The 25,329-nt window shown below is 36.3% G+C and overlaps 1 protein-coding gene across 3 annotated transcripts in view; it reads right to left on the reverse strand.

Annotated features, from left to right (window-relative positions):
- Positions 1-214: 214 nt before the first annotated feature.
- The window catches only part of LOC150093908 (proprotein convertase subtilisin/kexin type 7-like), a 261,148-nt gene continuing 236,033 nt past the window's right edge, over positions 215-25,329 (reverse strand). For 2 of the 3 annotated variants that reach the window (XM_090412667.1, XM_090412668.1), the window contains exon 17: positions 215-532. In XM_090412667.1, coding sequence (XP_090268793.1) covers positions 332-532 — 201 coding nt within the window. In that variant the 3' untranslated portion in view covers positions 215-331. The remainder of the gene's footprint in view (positions 533-25,329) is intronic. The other variant, XR_016550296.1, reaches the window with a different exon arrangement.

A 25,329-nucleotide genomic window follows, 5' to 3' on the forward strand; every position in this document is an offset into this window, starting at 1 on the left:
GCCATTTTCTCTCTCTCTCTCAAACTCAGTAAGTGATGAATCTATAGCCTCGTAGATCAGTATTTTTTATTTAACCCTTCAATGTTTTCTTTTAATATGAATTAACGATATTCTTAACACTGATTCCAATTTTTGGACCATCTATACATAAGCAAATGCATAATTTGTCATCTTAAGAGTTAGGAACGGATTATAAATAAGAATTAACAAGAGACAAGTGTTGAATCATTTTAATTACATCGTGTGACCATAATTAGTATTCTGGGTACAACAAATCAAGTCGTCCGTCGGTGGAAAAGAGTAAGGCACTGGATGGAGACATTCTCCCATGTTACATTGCAGTGGTTTCAGTGTGTTCAAGTAGTCGCTGGGATTCTTCACCTTGAGCACAATCTGTCCCAATACTTGTACAAGTCAATTCTTCGCTTTCCACAACGCTTGCTAACTTTCGCTTGTTTTCGTAAAGACAGGTATACTCCACTGTTTCATAGACAGCTGTACATAACACGAAGATTCCAACACCCACTAAAACCTTTATGCAAAAAAAGGATAAAAAATAGAAAGAAAAAATTGTGAGAGAAAAAAAAAAACTTTTTAAGTCGTTAAAAAAAATAGAAATGTGACGTTCTTTTACAGAAACTTTGTTTGAACAAAATGAAGTTGTACTTCCTTTCCTACAAAAAATAAAAAATCTTTTTATATTTTACAAACCTTATATCACAGTAAAAATGTAATAAAGTTGAAGCATGGGTAGGTAAAAAAGCGCTCGAGAAACAAAATGACGCTAACAAAGCCTACCGAACAAGCAAGAGCCGACTAAAATTATACAGTCGTCTCCATATATAGTTAATTTTACTACTTGTCGACATAAAAAATAAGACGCAAGTTTCTCCTTTATAAGTGGTGATAAAATTACAGGGAGCGGATGGCAGCTTTTAAACCTACGAGGTTTTACGGCGACTGGATAATGACGTCGTGGAACAATCTGTGGCCTTGTAAAGCGTACTGAGATAGTCTACGACGAAGCAGTTAAATACTAAGTAGTTACCCCAACATGGAGTCCTGTTCGGTCTGTTACTTTATGTCTATTTTAACGAACCGTGCGTGGTGGTAGTGTGTGCCCTATCGTGTCTGTAAGCCGACACAGACGTACTAAGCAGTACCATCATTATCATAAGTATCACGTTGCGTACCAAGACAGAGTTGCAAGCACGTATCTTGGCTAGAGTAGAGGTTAAGGCCTGTCTTTAATCAACTTTCCAAACGAGAACTAAGTTTGTTTGTTTTTTATTTTATCATAGAATGATGAATGATAGACTATGATAATCGTACACATAATTGCGAAAGAGCTTCTGTTCACTCAAAACCTCCAAATACTATTTCAAATCTACATTGTTAATGTAATAGACATGTATACTTGAAACAAGGAAAAGCAATCCATAAGTGAAACACACATCTTTCAGAATATTTTTTTTGCTTAAAAATATTGTATTTGCATGTGAGTTTCTTGTACATATCTACCAATTTTTCTGTTATTCGATATCCACATTATAGCAGGCTGCTGCTAATTAGCACCTAAAGAATACAATCCTCAGCTGTTTTTTGTTTTGTTTTTTTCTTCTTCCCAAAAATCAGATTCATCCTTTCTTCTTACCCACACATGACACTGATATGCTATAGGTCTCGCAAGTGTGGGTCAGATATATATTAAAATCTTTTTTAACGTCCGGGGCAGACAGAAAATTCCAGTTCACCACTTTGAATTTTATTATATTTTTATTCATTTATTTTTAATTCCATAATAAGCAGAAAGGTGCATTATTCATCAGTGCCTGAGTTCCGTCCTAACCTTTTCTGTTGCACTTGGCTATTTGGAATTAACACTGAATTAGGGGTAGTTAAGAACAGGACATGTGAAAGAATTTCTATTAATTGGGTGTTTCGAGATTGGTTTCTCCGTTCTGTCTTGCAGAAGTAAAAATTGGAGTTTCTAGGAGGGGGTAAAAATCTGCCCCTTTGTCTGAGATTCGTTAACTTATCTTCAACTCTTAAAAAAAATGTTCCCTGGGTCTCAACGAGACAAGTACTTAAGTCTTCACCAGTGAAGTGAAATAACAGCGTAATATTTATTTCCCCCTTTTCTTTCTCTTGTATACGTACATCTCAAATATTCGTCTAATTAAATGATACCACTTGACTCAAGTGATGCAATTTCTTACTGCTTCTCGAAAACATCAATACTGAGAAATATCATTAGGAGCATACTGACATAACTTCCTTTTATGTAATACACAGATTTGCTTATGAAAGACATCTTATGCAGAGTGTCTTCGTATCGATTGTAGACGAAGAGACGTGGACGTGTCTTTCATGATATTACAAACAGCCGAAAGATCCATTAATAGCATGCAGCAAGCTAATGCATGTTTGTGCAGCGAGCATAAGAATCCAAAGTCTGTCGCAAACGTGAGAAACAAATATGTCTGTTGCCTTCTCATTAATCAGCTTCAAGTTATTTGAATGTATTTTTCCTTCGGATGTTCCGAGTTTCTTATAACGTAGGAACAAACCAGAAGCTTGTGTGCAGTTCAACACTCGTCGGGTGGTGGTGGTGGGGGGGGGGGGGGACAGGAAATTCTACTTCTTAACGTTACACCTTTAAGATATCCACTTCAAGCTTGCAAACCAGACGTCTTTGTATGCACTGTTATCTAAACCGTGGACACAATTGGGGTGCTTTAATGGGATCGTAAATGAGCAGAAATACCCATTAATAATATTTAACAAGTTAATCAATTTCGATACGCTAAATCATACAAATCAGAAAAATCTATAGCGAAGAATGGAATATAACCAAGAACGGAACAAGCACTATATTTCTACAAGGATCAAGAACGAAATATGGTAAGAATAAAGGTATTTCTTCACAGCACTTCTTTTGCTTTTCTATTCACATACCGCGTAACATATTTTGAAAGAAAAAAATATATATATATTTTACAATGGTAGAATTTCTATTATGCCCTCAGGTGTCATCCAAACTGGCAGGTTAGATGATGGATAACAACAATTTTTTTTGAAATTTTGCAAAAGGGTTAGGCGACAGATAAAGGCACAAGAATCTTTGAGGTATTCTGGATAAATTCATTGAGACCGAGGCAACTTAAAATGATTTTTGTTTAAAATATCAAGCTCGAGTTTTATAGATAAACTACTACACGTGCATTCAAAGATTAAACTTATTATAGCTAAATATTAACATCTAGAATAACGTATTTATATTTTTATTAGCACTTTTAAAACCTCGGTATCTGTTTCAAAAACATGACACGTCTCCTCTTTGACATTAATATATTAACTTTCGTAAATTTCTCGAGTGCAGATGTTTCCAGCACTGGGGGAAAAAAAAAAAAAAAAAAAAAAAATCACGAGAAAACGTGAGTGTACTCGTTATTTCTTTGCTCGACACTTACGATGTTCCGTGAATGTGAAATTTCTTTGATATAGCTCAACTAATCTCGAAAAGCTTTGTGGTTAAAAAAACAAAATTCAGAATTAATAAAATAAACTTCAATAAAGAATATTCATTAATATACTTTATTTTTGCATTATGCAGAGTTTTATTGATAACGCTATGAAAAAAACATTATTACAGTTCTTAAAAATAGTTTCCCGAACTTTTATATCATATGGGAAAATGATTTCACATACGAATGTGAAATTCACTGCACATTCCTGGTATGATCAATGCTATTTGTCTATATATATATATATATATATATATATATATATATACAGGGTGTTCGGGATAAATTTGACATATTTATAATTAATTATATTTTTCCGTAAGTTACATGTATTAACACACACTTCTCTTCATTTAAAAGTTTGGACCCTTCTTCATTCATATACAAGATGTCAGAAAGGATGGATAGCTGGAACCCACCTGAATCATGGAAGAGAATAACTTGTATCATGATGATTCGTGCCCGCCATCAAAATAAGGATATTACGACTGCTGCCCAATGCTCCCTGAATACAGTAAACACAATCAGGCATGAACTAGAGACTTGCAATGGTGACTACGAGGATGTAGCAAGAAGAAAGATCCCTAGCAGACGATCTGATTGCGTTCGTACAGCAGAATTCCTCGCAAATCTGCAGGAACAGGTGTTGAAGAACCCTGGCATTGGAATTCGGGCTTTGTTCGTGGAGTTGCTAACTGTAGTCAAGCCCTGGATAACAAGGGTAGCCAATGGTAGGCCGTATGTATGGCAGCAGGATTCGGCCCCTTGCCACACCTCTGGGAAAAGTCAAAAATGGTTGTCTGAAAATTTCTACGACTTCACCAGTCCAAATGTTTGGCCTCCAAACTCCCCAGACCTTAACCCCATGGATTATTTTGTATGGGGCGCAGTTGAAAAAGACACCAATCGCACTTCCAGTAATACAAAAGCCCAGTTAATGGATAAAATTAAAACAGTTTTTGCGGCCCTTCCCAGGGAGACTGTAGCATCAGCTTGTTCGAGGTTCCGAAGCAGAATTGAAGCTGTGATCGATGCTAATGGTGGTTATTTTGAGTAAATCTTGTTGATAGTATTGTAATTAACTCTGCCTGTAATGTTTTTTTGTCAATTCATTAAATTTAATAGATACAAAGAAGATTTTCTTTTTCCTTACGAAACTGTCAAATTTATCCCGAACACCCTGTATATATATATATATATATATACCTCCCAGTGAGCTGTACAAATTTCGTACCGCATTTTTGCCAAATATCATAAATAACAGATGTGCGAAATGTCCCTAAATTTACAAACAGCTGTTGTAAATGATGACATCATTTTTTTTTTTAACCTTTTAGCACGTTTCTTGCGTAAATGCGACGGAGAGACTAAATATATTAGTGTATTTTAAGCAAAATATTAAGAAAATAATCATAAAAAATAATTGTATTGAAGTACTAATATTGATATACATTTTCATGGTTGTTTAAACCTCTTAGAAATAAATTAAAATTTTAATAGTATACATAAGATGATTAAAAAAAAAACGTACTTATAAGGATGCATACACGTGCACACACACACAAAATAAATAAATAAATAAATAAATAAAAATAAAATAAAACTTATAGTCACAGCAAAATTTATGGTTCAAGGACTCAGTCACACAGACTATGAGTCCTTGGAGGTGTCACGTAATCGTAATAATATAAAATAAAGTCACAAGTAATAAACAGTAAGAAGGCATGTTTTTCATACAAAAAATTACTTGCAAGCCAAGTGTTTAATTTAAAAAAAATGGTAATATACGTAAGGATAATAAAATGCATAAGGAATAAAGAGGGCATTGACTATAGTTTTTTTTTTTTGTTTGTTTCGGCGATGAATTGCCGTGAATCGCTTCTACCTTTTGTACTAGTCATGATTCACCGAAATATATTTTTTAATAATATTTATTATCATTAAAACTATTTTTACGTGTACGTGTTTTAAAGTCAATAACTGTCTTTAAATAAATATACGCTATTTTTGTGTACTAGGCGGAAGCATGTCGCCAGATAGAATTCTGTCTTCGTAATTGGCTTCGCTTTTTTTTTTTAACCCCCTTTCTCTTTCTCGCAACACACAGTTGTAGACTTCAATCAGGTGACGATGATCTCCCCCCCCCCCTTACTTTCGTAATCCTTTTAGGCCCTTTTATCACAAACAACAACACGCTTAGCAGGAAAGGATAAAACCAACCATTTCTTCTGTTGGGGCTCAGCAATCGACGGCTTTTCGTGCGGAAAACAGAAGAGCGATATCTCCATTAGCAAGCTAAAGGGACTATCTGACAAGTATTCGGATTATGCTGGCGACTACGGCGACCAATCGGAATCAACTTGATTGTTTCAAGACGTCAAAATGCGATGTAGCCGATCAGCTGTTAATTAAGATTTATCTCTGGATGGGTGGTGGTGCTGTCACTAGAAAAGAAAGTAATGCACGTGATCTGGCAAATACAGCGCTAAAGGCCAGGAAGAACTCTTAACATTTCCTAAAGAATTTGTGCACATCGCAAGGTCCACTTAGGCTAACTCAATACAGTTTCGCTTCTTATTCTATCCAGCAACATTCGAATGCAATGGTTACAAATATTCCACATTTGTTGTTGACTGGAAATGGAGTAGCGACAACATGACGTCCTATCTGACTCTTCAAAATTAACAAAATAGGATAATCAGCAGGGAAGGCCTTTGGCTGTTTTACCAATCGCATTTTTATGTTTTATGAAACTGCTTACCCAAATTCAGAAATGATCATTCCCGAATGATTCCGTTTAGCATGTGTTCAGCCCCTCCACGATATCAATAGCATTAAAACATTTGACAACAGCATCTAATTTAAAATAGTTAATTTCGTCTTAAAAAAAAAAAAAAGACGGGAAAAGGTTCTGCAAGATTTATTGACCCTTTCATAGCTTTCTCAAAACTTTTAAATAACTGAATCTCTTTCTCTCAATGATGTGCGCTTCAGTAGTGACATTGTAAATTTAAATATTTCGCTCTCATTTTAACAAAAAAAAAAAAAAAAATACTTCGTCTAAATTAATTAGATGCCCTATTTGTCTATTAATATCAATTTCTACACTGTTTTCAATCAGCGAAACCAGTGACAGCCATAAACGGGATTAAAATGTAATAAAATGTAAATTTTACTTTTTTTATCCCCCCCCCCCACTAAAATCTACGAATTTTGTCTTTACTTCTGTAAGATAACTACAAGGCCTAAGGCCTATCTGTAATTTCCTATTTAATTTCTTTTAGAGGATTTATGTATGTTGTCCTGTTAAGGACTTCAACGCACAAATATGAGCATGTGGTAAGAAAATATTCCGATTACTACAGACTGAAAGCAAAAACGCAAATTCAGCATGGATACACCTAAAATCCCAGAAGCGAGAGTTGCTATAGAGACACGACAAATAGTATGAGATTCAAATGAAGTCTATGAGCTGCTGAGGCAATAAATAACTTCACATGGTATATTCCGGTAATTGGACCACATTTTTTTTTAATAAGCCATATAAAACACAATGAATTAATAAAAGACCCGACAAGTTTCGTAAGTCGTTTGACTTACATCTTCAGGGGTAAAAGGTAACTTAAAGTTTAAAACACAAAGAAAAGAGAAATTATAATAGTTCATGCTATACAGTTGTAGCGGTCTGACTATCATAAAATTAAAAATCAGAATGCAGATTCAAAGCAGTGCTGAATTTAAACAATGCTGGATGACGTCACGTTCATAATGTCCGAGGTCTGACTAAGGTATATCAGCTTTAAACAGTACACATTTTATTCAAAAAGTAAAAGATATTTATATTGGACCTTCAGACATCTTAGCAAGTTTGGATGTTATCAGCCTATTTACAAATGTTCCAAGAAACGAAACTGTGAATCTCCTGGAAGACCATTTTCCTTCGGACATCGTAGAACTTTATAAACATTGTATAAATAATATTTTTTTTCATGTATCAAGACAAATTTTGGGAACTAAAAGAAGGCTTGGCTATGGGCTCTTCCCTCTCTCCGGATTAAGCTATTTATGGAAAACTTTGAAAATAATGCTTTAAACAATTATCATAAAAAACCAAAAATATAGCTACGCTATGTAGACCATATATTCATCATATGGCCAGGAACAACAGATGAACTCATTGCTTTCAAAGATTACCTAAATAATTGGCATAATAATAAAATTTACTTTAGAACAAGAACTTAGGAAACTGCCTTTTCTAGACATTCTATTAGAAGTCAATGAAAAGGATAAACTTTCTCAATATATAGAAACCCCACCAACGCAGGAAGATTTCTTAATGCGGCCTCACACCACCACCCTTCGCAAAAAATAGGTCTAATAAAAACCCTAAGGGACAGAGCGTATAACATTTCCAGCACAGAAAAACAGAGAAATGAAGAATTAGAATATATAACACAGATCTTTCAAAAGAATGGTTATGAAACGAAGACTATCAAAAAAATCCTCCACACACCTCTTACAAGCATCTCTCAGAAACAAGATTTCAAAAACGCTATCACGCTTCCATATATCAAAAATGTTACAGACAAGATGGCTAAATTACTTAACATATATAACATCAAAGCAGCCTTTCTGCCTCTGGAAAAAAATTCGAGATTTCTACATTCCCCGAAACCTCCTTATCATCCTTTAAAAAAACCAGGTGTTTACAAAATTTATTTTTCTTGTGGCATCTGCTACGTAGGACAGACAGGAAGGTCTGGGAGAAATTCGCATGAACGAACACCAAAAGGATGTGCAAAACAGAAGAGAGCAGAAATCAGGTCTAGCTTTCCATACCACTTCCACCGGCCACAATGTACTCTGGCAGAAAACAAACATGTCGTACATAGGAAAAAAACTGTTACATAAGGAAATTTAAAGAGCTGCAAACATGCTTAAAATACCAACACAATGCAATAAAAATCAAGGATTAATTCTCCACCAAGTTTGGTCAGCTTTGATAAAAAATATACCTTAGTCAGACCTCGGACATTATGAACGTGAACAACAGAACGTGTCATCATCCAACATTGTTTAAATTCAGCACTGCTTTGAATCTGCATTCTGATTTTTAATTTTATGAATAGTCAGACGGCTGCAACTGTATAGCATGAACTATTACTAATAATTTCTCTTTTTAACTTTAAGTTATCTTTTACCCCTGAAGATGCAAGTCGTTTGACTTACATCTTCAGGGGTACCCACAGAAACCTCCACTTACAAATAAATAACTTGAATTACATGGATGTTTTTCAAAGACTAATAATTCGCGATGGATATATACATATCGATCCCAGCACAAAGGATTATAAACTTATTCCCAAACATCTTTAACCTCGGTGTGATTCGAACTCACGGAATGTTGACTGGAGAGTAGGTACGCCATTCACACGGCCAACCAGGCTAACTCACTTTCAATGGAAAAGCCCTGATAACGAGGTTCTTTTCTTCGCGTCCTAGACGGGATTCGAATAAAAGTATTTCCAACCAACGGGCTTCGTTGAAACCGACTGATCTAAGGAGGTTCACATGAAACTCTTGCTACCTCCGCACGAGACAAATTAGCTTACTATGAGTTGCGCTTCCTAAAAAATAGATAGATCTAAAGAATTTGGGTAAAGCGGTAATGGCCAAACTAAAATAAGGTTGCAATGATATTTATACTGGGTGAGTGTTAGTACCATCCAAATTTTATGGTGTTGAAGAGAGATTCCGAAAATGACAGGTACCAGTACATTTACAAAAGTGAATCAGCCATTATTACTCAGGATAAGTAAAAAAAAAAAGATAGCGACTTGGCCACCAAAGACAAGCATTTATGCATGCAATTTGGTGTTACAGTACATCTAATGCGTGCATAAAGAGATTCGCATTAATTAAGACCGATTATCCAATCAACGAAACAGTTTTTCAAATCTGGGATTACGTACTTTGCGAATTTCACAACTCGTGCTCTCACGATGGTTACGAACACACTTAGTCATAGCTGTGCTCTAACCAGACCAGAATCGTATATTTTCACAACTTCAATTTTCACTAATTAGTTTTGTGTGTGTGTGGGGGGGGGGAATTGCTTACTCTAGTATCTGCGGATCGTTTTTCTAAACGAAGCTGAATTAATCAAAAATATTTTTTTTATTAATACAGCATATTGCGGGTGATTATCTACTAGAAAAATATCTCTTTGCAATTCTTTTGATTTCTTGAGTATGTTAACCCATCTTGAGTTAACATACAGAACATTTTTTTAATCGTCTAATGAGATTTATTCATTACTATTACTTATATGAACGTTATTTCGAAATCTCGTAAATCAGGACGCACTAACTACAGTGTCCATTAGTTTCACCACTATATCTCCTATTATATAAATTCCCCCAACACTCCAATATGAAAGTGTTGGGAGAATTTAAAAAAATCTTTCGCAAAAAAGCAACCAATAAAAATGTCAAAATAAAACAAAACATTCTTTTTTTTTTTTTTTTTTTTTTTTTTTTAAATCGCAGCCTTTACGATGTCCACCAATTCAGAAATCCAAACCCGATCTGTTATTTATGTTGTTGTGCTTATAGCCTTTTGGCTTTTTAGGGACAGCTATATACGCCACCATCTAGGGCAGTGGTCGATATAACATTGTTAGGGGTCGATAGAAAAATATAAGACATCATTGTACGGGTAATATTTAATTCGGTTAACTTGGATTACCTCCATCCTGAATGACAACGCAATAAAGAGTGAATCGTGGGAACAGTGACATGAATAGGACCTGTAAGATGTAGGCAAAGTCATGAAAATAATTATGGACAATAAAGTAGGCCAAAATGACGTATTTACCAATAAACGGATGTCGTGGTTCACGCCCGGCCAGCGCGGCGGGAGCGAGATGGCAACACGTGCGCGGTTGCTTATTTACTTATACGTATTCGATCCCAGTCTCATTTTTGCGCACGACATACAAGTGAGCGTTAATGTTCTAAAATTCATCAACATAGATATTATAATTCAATCGTTATTCATTCACGAACTAAACTTCTCTATGTTGAAGAATTGAGAAGGGCTGGTAGTAATACCAGTAGTTTATTAATATCACTAGTAATACCAGTGATATTACTAGTGATATTAATAGTAGTAGTAGTAATATAATACTATATAATACATACAATAAACACTAACTATAAAATAAACAATCTAAAAACTCACATAAGCGTCTTTTTCGCTTGTCCTATTATAATTACGTAATAGTAAAATAGAGGGGGTCGATAAAACATCGACCCCCTCTATTTTACTATTGAAGGGATCGACGGTCAAAGAAGTTTGGCGACCCCTGATCTAGGGAAATGACTATGATCAAGGTGGTTTCCCATTGCCTCACTATATCCTATGGCTGTGTCCTGTATGATCACGGGGTCGGTTTGCCCGCTTGAGGAATGAAAAATCCCAGATAAACGGAGGGGGGGGGGGGAACCCTGTTGTCCACGTCTAAGACCGGCTAACTTGGCTATAGCTGAGGAAGATCTTTGAGCTCCTCACGTTGTCGACGGGAATCGAACCTAGGACACTCCTTCCTCATGCATATGGTTGCGAAGCGCACAACCATAGGATAACTGCGCGGGCCTGTTACTTATACTGAACTTCAAATACATTCTTCTACAACTGCTCACCAAAACTCTCCACACACTACATCATTTTTTATTTATTTATTTTTTTTTATGACGCGAAGACATCAAAGGTCATACTGAGCCAGGACACAGATCCCAGCACTGCATATGGTAACTGGTTCGTAGGAAAATCACAAACATCTATGCCCTTGGCGGCGAACCTGCAGCCTGTTGGCTGGAGAGCGGATACGCTAACCACTCGGCGAACCGGGTCGGCACACTACATCATGCATGATGCCTACGGCAAGATGGCATCACGCTAATTTTTTTGATCATCTGCCTCTAAAAGTTGACTTCATACAATCCGATCATCGTAGCAATGCGATAGTCTTCCTTGAACATTTCGACAATTCTGCCAGGCTCCCCTTCTGTTGCTATCATTAATGATCTAATTGTTAACATACCTTCCAGAACTGTAGAACAATCATCATCTCTCAACACTGGACCTTTTCTTACCAAACACACCGATGCCGTTACTACCTGCTTTACTACTCTGACCACAACCTGTCCATGTTTCTTTTTCTAAAAAGCATTACTGATTCAACAACTGAAATTATTCTTGCTGCTGAGTGTCTTTATCCCCCTTCCTAATCAAAATATCCAACCCTTATCCAAGCTTTGGTTTTCCAACAAATGTGCTTAAGCAGTTAAATATAAAAATGCAACATACACTCCAGCACGTAACAACTACGCAAATGATCAATATATCTAAAGCAGACTTTAAGGGTCAAATGACCTGATTCTTGCCTTTTCCTCAAATGGCTACCGCTACTTCTGTTATTTGTTAAGACAGAAAACTTCTGTCCCACTATTTCTACCTCTTGGCATTAGTCTTCTCCAACTTTAGAGCACCAAAGGCAAATCCCCCCTCCTACTTATTCCACAGACCATTTTCAATATGCTTCCTGTGATTTTCCCTCCAACATAAAAATAATAACAGCCTTGATAATCAGTCCTCGAATTTTACTAAGAGCTTGTGTTTCAGAATACTCGCTCTGCATTGTTTTTACAAGCAGTCATACTCATCTGGCATCTATCCAACAGCACGAAAGCAAGCTTTTATCCAGCCAGTTCCTAAAGAGGGAGATAAAAAGCAGCCAACGAACTATCGTCTCACTGCCTTCACCTGAGTACTCTTCAAAGTGATGGTTGTCAACAACCAGCTTTTCACTGCCTAGAGATCCATTTGTTAGTGATTATCAATATGGATTCCGCCATTCTCGTTCTACAGTAGATTTCCTCACTAATCTTGCCCACCTTTGGAACACAGGCCATACAAAAGTGCCAGTATTTAAAAACATCTATTTTAAAAACAAGGGGTACAATTTATAGAAATGGGTTTAAAAGGGGTACACAAGTGGAAAAAGGTTGGGAACCACTGATTTAGTCCATAACATATATTTCTTCAATGATATTTTAAATTTCATTTTACTATCAACCCTACGGACGAGAGGTCTCAAAACTTATAATCGGACAGTGCCGTATGTAAGCGAGTGATTAGAATAAAGGAATCTGTCAGTGTGTTTCTTGAAGAGTTGAAGGTTTGTATTCAGGAATTTGTAATAGAGAAAACTCACTCCACAGTGGGACAGAAGTATCCTTTGGAACAAAGAAGTGGATGAGAAGTTGGTTGGTGATGGTTGTCAACAAAGATCTTAAATCCGTTTTTCCGCCATTACTGATTATTTTTTCATGTATCCCTGAAAGGCCTAGCACATACCCCCGGGGATACGTGTACCACTGGTTGGGAACCGATGGACTAAATGATTAATACGGGCATTATGAATAATAACAGATAAAATCAGGCACTGTAATAAATTTCACGTTGTTTATCATAATTTATCACATTGACGGGTTAATATGAATACTGCTATCATCTGGTCGAGCAAAGTGATGATAATGATACATTTTTGGCAGTAGCGGTAGGGTTTGGGGAAGGAGAGAGGTCACTCAAATTTTTACAAAATCAGCATATTTGACAATGATAGAAAACGTGAAAGAGTTCAAAACCAAAGTGATTTGGCCCATAACATATAAGCATCACATGGCAACGATGCCCATATCGCTATTGGCCATGGCAGCAGAAACCGCATGGGAAAAGAATTAAGTACGAAATATAAATATATTACAAGGGAGATCGTAATTCAGACAAGGTTAGTTAGTTTTTTTTTTTTTTTTTTAAATCTAATTGCGCAAAGGGAATGTAGCTTTATTCGTGTCTTATCAAATTCTTAATGAAAAAGGTGCATTTTTTTTAAAAAAAAAGCAAATTGCCCAAAGAGAATGTAGCTTTATTCACAATGTCTAGTCAATTTAATAAATTGATCAATATTTATCAGGCTGCGCGGCCGTTTTAGTTATTATTCATAATGGCCAGGTATTATGAATAATGACCTATTAGTCACTTGGCGCATAACATATATATGGATTATGTGAAACATTTGAAGAATTTCTGCTTAGAGTCCTCTTCCAACGCTTTACGGCAAACATTCGATTCGATAACTGTAATTTAGAGAAATAGCCGCCAATAACATTCCAAGAATTTGTATGATCAATCTAGAAACAGGTGAAAATGTAACATTTGCTAATTCAGCAAAAAGCCCATCCATGATCTCGTTTCACGTCATAAAAATGAGTGATCAACTACAGTTTCTACAAAGAAAAGCACACATTAAAAAGTGGTGGATCATGCTCAAGTGTTTCTCTTTTTGACCAATGGCTTAAAATTAAGATTGGTAGTACGGCAAAAACTTTTGAAGCATAGCTGTAAACAAAAGGCCATTTAGAATAGCTGACATTTACTGACGATGAATGTTGCCACCTAGGTTTTGGGGCTGATCGCATGGAAAAACGGCTGTCATGCTTTAGAAACAATTTTGAACAATAGCGGGGGAAGCGTTACATATATCAATGGCACATGTCAACAAGGACTTCTTCCGTGATCTCGCACGTACAGAATCCGGAGTAATGCGTGCCGCAGGCAGAGACGGCGAAAAATCCAACCGGTGACACCTCGAGTTCTTCCAGCAAAATGTCATGTTTCGGTTTCCTGTAAATCGTACGTGTCACCCTATGAGTTCTATCCTGCCCACGTAACGCTAGTACGCAAGAAAGGTGATTTAAATTGAAGTGTACACCCTTCTGCTGATTCGAATTGTGACCGTCGGCTAGCTCGTTTTCTCTAGCATGAAGGAAGGAGAATGAAGAAAAATTGCTTGGGGGGGAAACAGAGCAGCCAGGAAGAATTGAGAAGACAAAAAACAAACAGAAACGAGCAACGATCAGGAAAACGAGGGAAAGTATCGGCACCAGATAGTGAAAACAAAGACTTTTGAAAGTCCTTTAATGGAGCATTGCAATTTGGCTTCTTTGCTTGCAAAAAACTCACAAAATAAATGAGCAAGCTGTGGTGTAGCCATAATGACAGACTATAAATAGCAACTGCGATAAATTTTGAAAAGAACAATCTAACAATACAGGTAACCCTCGTATGATGCGGTACTTATACAACGCGGTTTACAAATTGTAGTAACCTTTGTTGAACGTGGTACTTATACAACGGTTTCGATATAAGACGGTCTACAAATTGTAACTTTATCTTTTCATATATTTTTCAACGCGCGACTTAAAAATCAAATTTTATCTTCGTTAAATTTGCGTCTGCCCGTATCGCGCATGTAGTTATAAATAGCGAAATCCGTATGAGCGAACATCAAAAGGACGTACAAAATAAGAGAGAACATAAAGCGGGATTGGCATTTCACACAACTTCTTCGGTCATGATGTACTTTGGGATAGAACAAACAAGTCCCAGTGGCGCACCCAGGGAGGGGGGGGCAAGCCCCCCCTGGTCTATAGCAGGTCTATGGAATGACCCTTATGAAAACAGGTTGAAGATTTGTGGGTTGCAGAAATTGGTTGATAGGCAGAAAAAGGGAGATATGATTGAGACATTCAAATTGCTGAAGGGTTTCTATAGGATTAATTCAGAGGATATTTTTGAGAACTTTTACTTTTAGAGTGGTGAATGAGTGGAATAAGCTGCCAGTCTGTTGTGGGTGCCATGACAGTGAATGAGTTCAAGGCAAAGTATGATAGATACTGTGTGAATGTCGAATAGTTGTGATAGACATGATGTTTAGGGCCTCCCTTGATGAGAGTCTAAGGACTCCTTGGAGTCGCCTGTAATAATAATAATAATAATAATAAAAAAAACATCAATCAGCATACAACAGTAAATATAATGCTTTTTGCATTTAATCAAGCAATTATACAAAAATTAGAAGAGGATCTTCAGAGATTAGTTTACCAATTATAAGAAAAAACAACAAACTAGCAAATACAATTTATAAATTTCATTAAAGAAAACTAAAACTATGGCATTCTGGAGTAAATATTCCATACAAACTAAATAGTAATTGACAACTAAACAAGTAACACATTTTCTATATCCATTTTGATATAGATAATAATGTATTCATAGATAATAAATTACACCATTTTCAAACAATGTATGGTACTATAAGATGAACAAAAGGCAAAACAAGAAAGGAAACAATGAAAATTTTATAAAGTCACTGCAATACCAACAATATTATCTGGTTCAGAGAGTTGTATTCTATTTTCATCTTTTCTTATCTCTATCCAAGCAGCTGAAATGAAATTTCTTAGAGCAGTTCAAGGGTACAAGAATGAATAGAATGCAAAATGAAATAAAAGAACACAAAAAGAATTGGAGAGAATGTATACAACAAATGGAAAAGGGAAGGCTACCAAAGGAAGTAATAAATTATAAACCTAAAGGGATATAGGAAGAGAATGAAAAAATAGGATGAGTCCTTAAGATGCTGAAACAGGCTTTTAGTCTATATCTTGAAAAAAGAAGCTCAAGAAATGAAAAAATGATTCACTAATTTGAGAATCAGCAATAATCATGGAATGCAGGCAAATAACAAAACACCATAATAATAAATAACATACAAGGGTGTGCTGAATAGTTGTGATGATCACCATGAAGGAATTGAGGTAGAATCATTTAACTTACACATTATTCTACATATTCCCAACAAAGTGTTATACACTTGCTACAATGCTGCTGCATCATTTGTAATCTTCTGAGAAAAAAGTCTTTCCCTTGTTGCACAAACCAGTCATTTTTGTTCTTATGTACTTATTAAATAACTGGATACAAAAGCACGTAAAGCTAAATCTCTTCCTGGTGATTAACGTCTTCTTTTTCAACAGGTTTCTACATCTGTCTCTGTCCCAAGTTGCATCTGGTGTAAAGTCCAGTTGTTTATGTCTTTTATTACCACATTCATCCATTGTGTTTGGGGTCTTCCTGTGGTCTATTCTTGTCAATTTTATTTGTAAGTACTTGTTCAACTGGTCATTTGTTCTCCAAACATGATTTAGCCACTCAATTCTGCAAAAAGTTTTTTTACTTGGTTATAAATTAGCCAAGTGAATTAACGTGTGAAGTTTCTTCACGACTAGGCTACTTCTATATATAGAGGCTAATGACTTCACAATAATCGCTTTAGTATCCCATAATGCAAAACACACATCCTTTCAGATGTGTATAATACTATGCATTATAGGAAAGGACCACTACCCAGAAGAGATACCAAAGTTGAAATAATGCAAAATGTATATGGGATATATAACTAGTGAAAAAGGTTTACCACCTTATTATTAAAATGCTCTGGATTAGAGCTAATTGCAGAAAGTTTTTTTCACTTGTTTATAAATTAAATTTAAAAAGGCAAGAAATTATATTCTTGTTTATTCCTTTATCCAAGCGTAAGCAAACAAAATTTGCATATGAAGTTTCTTCATTAGTAGGCTACTTGTGTATAGAAGCTAATGACTTCATGTTAAGTGCATGGATTCCATTCCACAACATACTATTCTGTTACCTGTCTGCCAGTCGCCCTCCTACCTGTGCCACCATCTTCATACCATTCCATTTGCTCCAACTCATGTAACAGATTTCTATACAGTATTCTGTCAACTGCTATGAAAGTCCAACAGTATCATGCTGTAGCTATCTACTTTATCACACTCAGATATCACTATTATAAAACATGAGTAAATTCTTAAGACAGGAGCTACCATTCAGAAAGCTGTGCTTCCCTCATAGAGCATCATACATCACATTTCGAATTATCTTTAACCATTCAAATGCCTTAACCACCATTCCAGACATTCTGATCTTGGGTATGCAGCCTGATAGTGCTTATGATTTCCTCCCTGATCACTTTTCATGCACTACTGACATTCCCAAACTGCCTTGTCATAATCACTGGCTCTACAACTTCACATATACAACCTTCTAAATCATGAATTCCACAGGTTTGGCAATCTCCCAGGAAAAGACCACACGATCACTTTCCCTGATCAGAGGAGACAGAGTGGCTGGTTAATGATTACATCTGATGCTATTACATGATCTGGTATATTCTCGCACTCTGTGCCACCTCTAGCACTTGCTATTTCAAGTGATTATCCATCAATAACTTCATAAATTCAATTTCCATTCTAATATGTGCCCATTTCTCCTCCTTTCCAATCCAGGTCTCTATAGTTAAAGTTCCCTTAATAACTACTAAGCCTGCACTCATTGTGCTAACTCTAATGCATAGCATTCACATCTACTATCTGGTTCAGCAACCAACAATTTATCCAATTTACCATTATTTCACACTAGGGATACCCAAATGAACTCCACACCCCTCAATCTTTAACTTGCAGTTCTTCAGCTATTATCAGTTATATCCCTTCTTCCATCCTCTAATCTTGGTTGACAGAAGATTGATTCTGTCAACCTAGTTTCATTGATGTCAGTAATTTTTGGCCAAATTAAACTGAAATATTCTTTCAAGATATACACAATGTTTTCTGAAATTTATGAAGGAAATACATTAAAAAATACTAAAATAATAAAATAAATAAAAACTATCACCACACTTAATAGTTATTTCTTTTCAGGATGCATCAAATCCAGGTTCCACAGTATTTTAATAATATGCTGATACACCATTTTGCTACTTGTAGATGAAAAATTTGACTTCTACATTGATACAGCTCTCAGTATCCCCACTGATGAGACCTCAATGAAGACTGAAACCAGTCTGGGTAAGTGACTCTTCCCATAATGCTTTACAATATACATTTCAAAGGGATATGCTGTAAATTAGGGGATACCAAAACCATCTCATGTGAGACCATCAATGCCTCAATAAACAAGTAGGCTAATTATAATGTTACTCCATTTCAAACTTTTATTTGCTTCATATGCTTGGAAGGATTAAAACAAAAAATCTAATTGTTTTCAAGTAAAACATTTTTTTTTTAAACTGCCAGTTATCAATTAATGCAATACTGTTTCTATTTGACAAACTTTTTCCAAGCCTGGCTGGGTAAGTGGATAGTGAAAATACTTTCTAACCAACAGGCTGTGCATTGAAATCCCACAATGGCATGGTTGTTTATGAAAATTACTATAGTATATGATTTTTTCATCTAGTATGTTGCCATCACACTAATAATATGCATAATGGTTCTACATTTGATCTCTGGAGAATGGTTTCTGGATTATCTCCTTAAGCTACCCATAATATCACTATTAATATGCTATCATCCTTTCTGTGGGTAGGGGTGACATCAAAATAAATAAATTATAAAAAAAAAAAAAAAATGGGTAGGCAGTTTTCTTCTCCTGCCATTCAGAAGTGAATGCAGTGGTCTTTTGCTAATCTTTTTTCTCCAGTTTTGATGATGAGTTGCTCCATTCACCAAGCTAAACTAGAAAACTAATGTAATCAACTTCAAAATTTAACTAAAACCAGGTTTTAGTTAAATTTAGTTAAAACTATTTTTATCTATAATCTTATCCATTTCCTCACAAAAGATCAGATATCTCATCTTAGATTAAATGAATCACTCAACTTTTTGAAGGCATGGCTTACTCTTTTTTAATGCACATAGTTACTCATTATTTTCATCTTCTATCAATAGACATTATTCTGTCTAGAATGGAAATGGTATGAATTCTATGAATTACTAGATTCCCACTGTACTAAATAAGCAATACACTATGAAAAGGTATTTTAAGATTGATTTGCATGTTTGAGAAGGAAAGGTTGATGTTTAATCTCCATGTATCAAGGTTTAAATGCTGGGAGGAACTCATGTTGGAGGCTTAATGGAGGAAAAACAGCACTGGGAAGGAAAACACTTAAATTCTTCCAATATTTCATCTCTTTCAGAGGACATCTTCAGGGAATACAATATAAACTTATGACACACAAACGCAATACATTTTTGAAGTGAAATATGTGGACAAAAGAGTACAACTCTATCTAGGCAGAGCACTTTCTGTGGGTGCCTGCTGGAAGCCTTGGTTGTAATCTGGAATCATTGAGGATTAATGTTACCCATATTTTAGGAAGTAATCACCAATATTTATTCAGATTAGGCTGGTTTTTGAGGAAGCAACAGATTCTAAAAAAGGTCTTTCATTTTTAAACTTACTGTGATGGAGCATTGTTGATTTTTTGAGTTGATTCTGTGTGTGGTATCTAAAGCATAGTCTGCCAAGACCAGATTGACAATAATCATGATAGCAGATGTATTTTTTAGGTTCTTCTGTTTATAGTAGGCTTAGAGGGATTATACCGGTGAGCTCTGACAAAATCATTCAAGGGGAATATCGTTAAATATTCCCCTTGAATAGACTGGTGGTGGGAGGACTAGGGGGCCATACATGGAAGCTGGACAAGAGTGTGGTAAGCAAGGGTGTTAGAGCTAGGTTTTTTTACTTGGAGAGTAGTGAATGAGTGGAATAATCTGCCAGAGTCTGTTGTGTGTGCCATGACTGTGAAGGAGTTCAAGGCAAGGTATGATAGATACTGTGTGAATGTGGAATAGTTGTTCTTGACATGATATTAGGGTCTCCCTCGATGAGTCTGTCGACTCCTTGGAGTTGCCAGTAATAATAATAATAATAATGACACCTTCATACCTCAAAAAAAATATTTTTTCTCCTGATATCTAAGATCATTTTTCTTTTATCATCCATTGTAGCTATTTCTCTTGGAAGAACAAAATTTACAGATAGGGGATACTGTTATAGAGGATCCTTCCCTCCCTGCCCTCATGGAAAACTTGGAAAAGCAAATGCTTGACTAAGCCCCATATCAAGCCAAGATGTGTTCTCCATATGGCCTCATGGCCTAGACACATTAGACCTTTTCCTTCATCACCTCAATAGTCAGCATCCAAGAATACAATTTATAATGGTAAAAGAAACTAATAATAGCTAGCTATTTTTTTCAGATGTGCCTTGGACATAAGGAATGATGATAGCATTAGAATCTGTGTGTAGAGGCTTAAGTGCTGTGAAGACATCATGTTGGAGGCTTAATGGATTTTTTTACAACACTCAGAAAGGATTAAAACATAATTTAATACTTCCTATATTTCATCTCAGTCACTGAGACATCTTCAGGGATTACAAAAAAATCTAATGTAACATGTATAAACACAATAACAAACAATACTAAGTACAACCACATAGGTGACATTCAAGTCCTAACTAGGTGGAGTGCCCTCTAAGGGTGGTTGTAGATGGCCTGGAATATAGGGTGGGACCTCTGGTGATAAGTGTTTCCCAAATCTTAGGAAGCTTAATGCAACTGTATTTATTAAGATTTGGTTGATTTCTGAGAGCTTCTGCTGATTCTAAGAATAGTCTCTCTTTTTTGAATTTGCTGTGGTGGAGCATGTGGTTTTTTTCCATGAGATCCTATGGGTTATATCCAAGACATGGTCAGCAAGGCTTGACTGACCATAGTCGTGGTTGCAGATGTATGACTTGTGTTCCTCCAGGCAGACGGTTGCTGATCTTCCTGTCTGTCCAAAGTACGCCAGCTTAGAGGTACTAAAAAGTACTATAAAGAGTTTATAAAGTACTAACAGGGTACTTTATAAACTTCAGGCACTGAGAGAGGAGGGAGCTGATCTTTTGCAGAACGGATAAGGGTAGCAAGTTTGCAGTGGGGCTTAAATGCTGTGTGTAGGTTGTACTTGTTTAAAATTTTGGCTATTTTTTTGTATGTGCCACAGATGTAGGGTATGGTAATGGCATTTCTAAACTCTTTCTGACAAGAAGACCAGGGAATGGGGGAGGAACTGATTTTTTTTTTTGATACTGTGTTCGCTGGAGCCATTGGAGAGGAAAGTTCTGTGTATGTGGTCAAGTTCAGTTGTAAGGGTGGTTCTACTGGAACAAAGATTGTGGGCTCTCTTGGTAAGAGTTTTAATAATGCCATATTGTTGAGCGGGGTGGTGGTGGGAGAGTTTGTGAATGTATCTGCCTGTGTGTGTGGGTTTTCTATATATGGTGAAGGAAAGTGTATCGTTAGGAAGGCATGTAACTAAGGTGTCTAGGAAGGGTAAACAATTGTTCTTTTCCCTTTCCATCGTAAACTGGATTCTTGGATGTAGGCTGTTGAGGTGACTGAGGAAGGAATCTAATGTGTCTGGGTCATGAGGCCAAATAGAGAACACATCATCAACATATCTTAGTCAGATAGAAGGTTTGAGAGGGGCTGAGTCTATGGCTCGTTTTTCAAAATCTTCCATATAAAAATTGACAAGAAGGGATGAGAGAGGGGGGGGGGCCATGGTGGTTCCCTCTGTCTGCTTGTAGATTTTGTTCTTCCAAGAAAAATAACCAGGATTGATGGCAAAGGAAAAGAGATCTAAGATGCCAGAAGGAAAAACGTTTTCTAAGATTGTTAAGGTATCGATTAAGGAGATACTGGTAAACACAATATCCCCACAAAAACACAAGTTAAAAAATTAAAAACTTACTTTAAAAAAAAGTATTGTCCTGGCCGCTGGACATCACGAAAAAACTCAAGTCTTTCTGTTCCTCCCCCTCCCACAAATATACGGTTTACCAAAAATCCACAAACCCAATTCCCCACTAAGACCTATAGTAGATGCCACTAATGCATCTACTATAGGTAGATGTGTTAGTGGCACCCCTCCCCTCACTGGACTTTCCACATTCTATGTAAAAGACTCTACCCATTTTAAAACCCTCATAGAAAATTTAACCTTAAATAACACAGAGATATTGGTAAGTTTTCATATCTCCTCACTGCTTACCAATATCCCCTTAATTGATAACTTAACACTCTTAGAAAACGTTTTTCCTTCTGACATCTTAGATCTCTTTTCCTTTGCCATCAATTCTGTTTGTAGATTTTTCTTTGAAGAACAAAATCTACAAGCAGATAGAGGGAACTGCCATGGGTCCCCCCCCCTCACCCCTCTTGCCAATTTTTATATTGAAAAACTCAGCCCCTCTCAAACAACCTCTACATCCAAGAATCCAGTTTATGATGGAAAAGGAAAAGAACAATTGTTTACCTTCCTAGACACCTTAGTTACACGCTTTCCTAATGGTACACTTTCCTTCACTATATATAGAAAACTCACGCACACAGGCAGATACATTCACAAACTCTCCCACCGCCATCCCACTCAACAATATAGCATTATTAAAACTCTTACCAAGAGAGCCTACAATCTTTGTTCCAGTGGAACTGCCCTTACAACTGAACTTGACCACATACACAACACTTTCCTCTCCAATAGCTACAGCGATCACAATATCAAAAAAAATCAGGTTTTCCCCCATTCCCCAGTATTCTTGTTAGAAAGAGTTTAGAAATACCATCACCATACCCTACATCAGTGGCACACCCGAAAAAATAGCCAAGATTACAAACAAGTACAATCCACAGCATTTAAGCCCCACCGCGGTTGTAAATTAAAGCCCCACCGCAAACTTGCTACCCTTATCCAGTCTACAAAAGATCAGTTCAATCCTCTCTCAGTGCCTGGAGTTTATAAAGTACTCTGTTCCTGTAAGCTGGCATACTTTGGACAGACAGACAGGAAGATCAGTAACCATCCGCCTGGAGGAACACAAGCAACCATGACTATGGTCAGTCAGGCCTTGCTGACCATGTCTTGGATACAACCCATAGGATCTCATGGAAAAAAACCACCATGCTCCACCACAGCAAATTCAGAAAAGAGAGACTATTCTTAGAATCAGCAGCAGTTCTCAGAAATCAACCCAATCTTAATAAATACGGTTGCATTAAGCTTCCTAAGATTTGGGAAACACTTATCACCAGAGGTCTCACTCTACATTCCAGGCCATCTACAACTGCCCTTAGAGGGTGCTCCACCTAGTTAGGACTTTAGTGTCACTCCCGTGGTTGTGCTTAGTATTGTTTGCTATTTGTGTTTATGTTACATTAGTTTTTTTGTAATCCCTGAAGATGTCTCAGTGACTGAGACGAAATATAGGAAGTATTAAATTCTGTTTTAATCCTTTGAGTGTTGTAAAAAATCCATTAAGCCTCCAACATGATGATAGCATTACTAAGATCCTTTCTAAAGAGAAGGTCATATATAGGAACTGTATAGTTATTCTATAGGAACTGTAGTCATTAGATAGGAAGGTGTGGCATATCTAATGGCTAAGCAATGCTGAGGAAGCACTCAGCAAAGAGGACGCATTGGAACAAAAATTGTAGGCTCTATTGGTTATGGGTTTCATAATGGTACATTATTCGGTGGGGGAGGGTGAATTTCCTGTTATACCGTGAAAGATTACCATTAGTAACAGTCCACATACTACACACAGAATCAACTGGGAAAACCTAGCATGCTCCATTGCAGCCAGTTTAAAAGTGAAAGACTTTTTAGAATCTGCTGCACCTCAAAAAACAGCCTAGTCTGAAGAAAGATGAATGAGTAAAACTTCTCAAAATAATTAACATATTAATCCTCAAAGATCCCAGATTATAACCAAGTCCTTCTGCAGGTGCCCACAGAGGGTATCCCACCTAAGGATCCTAGTCTTTTAGCCATAAATTCACTCCATTTTGAATTGCCTTTGTGTTTTTAATCCCTTCCTAATACCGTTTTTACTCCATTAAGCCTCCACATATGTTTAATCTTTCAAGTACTGGAGTTTAAACATAATAAATAAATAAATTAGCAGCATACAAATCATCTACTATCACCACTGTAGAAACTAACATATGCCACACAATTTGCTTCCCATCCTACTGTACAGATTAATGTTTTTACATGAATCCCACCCATTAAAAGTTGTCAGCCCACAGTACATTGGTATTACTACTGTGAGTGAACAGAAGGTTATATAATTCACAAGACCTGATCTAGAAACTTAACAGGGTAGTTTTTAGAACACATTCTACCACTGTGCCATAACACTCCACCAACAGATGAAGTGAATATTAGTTTGTCAGGTAAGAAGAATCTTTGTTATTTCTATTTTATGTCAGTCTCATCCACAAAAGATTGAAACCTAAATGTACTCTAGTGCCATGGGGGCCTAAGGATTTATTTTTTATTTCTTTAATTTTATTTTTTATGTATATTTTTTACATAAACCAGAAATCTTGCTCTTGCAACAAATTCCAAACATGTGCAATTTGTTGTTTCTTTTAAAACATTAAATCATATCCAAACATTAAAATAAACATTTTCAAATAACCTCACATGAAACTATGTTATATACCAGGGGGATGGCTACAACATGGCTCGCAAATGGTTAAAACAAGCAGAGGTACTAGACAGGAAGACCCAATATCACCAAGCATTTTCATCGCACATTTAGAAAGAGCAATGGATAAAATGAAAGAAGATGCCAAAGGAATATCCGTACATGGAATGAGAATTAACAATCTGAGATGTGCAGATGACACTGTTATTATTGAAGAAGATGAAAGAGAACTACAAAATACACTGAAACTGTTAAATGAGGAAGGGAAGAGATTTGGACTTGTTATGAACTTTGAAAAAACAAAGACAATGGTATTTGGTGAGAAGAACATGAAACAAAAGATACAAGTGGATGGAACTGATATAGAAAATGTAGAACAATTCACATATTTGGGAAGTAAACTGACATATGACTTGGACTGTAAAAAAGAAATAAAGATCAGGATTGCAAAGGGAAGAACAAATCTGAAGGCCATGGATAA

Source organism: Typopeltis vanoorti, chromosome 23 (genome assembly GCF_054136105.1).
Source record: "Typopeltis vanoorti isolate ZY-2024b chromosome 23, IOZ_Tvanoo_1.0, whole genome shotgun sequence".
In the NCBI taxonomy this organism is placed as follows: domain Eukaryota; kingdom Metazoa; phylum Arthropoda; class Arachnida; order Uropygi; family Thelyphonidae; genus Typopeltis; species Typopeltis vanoorti.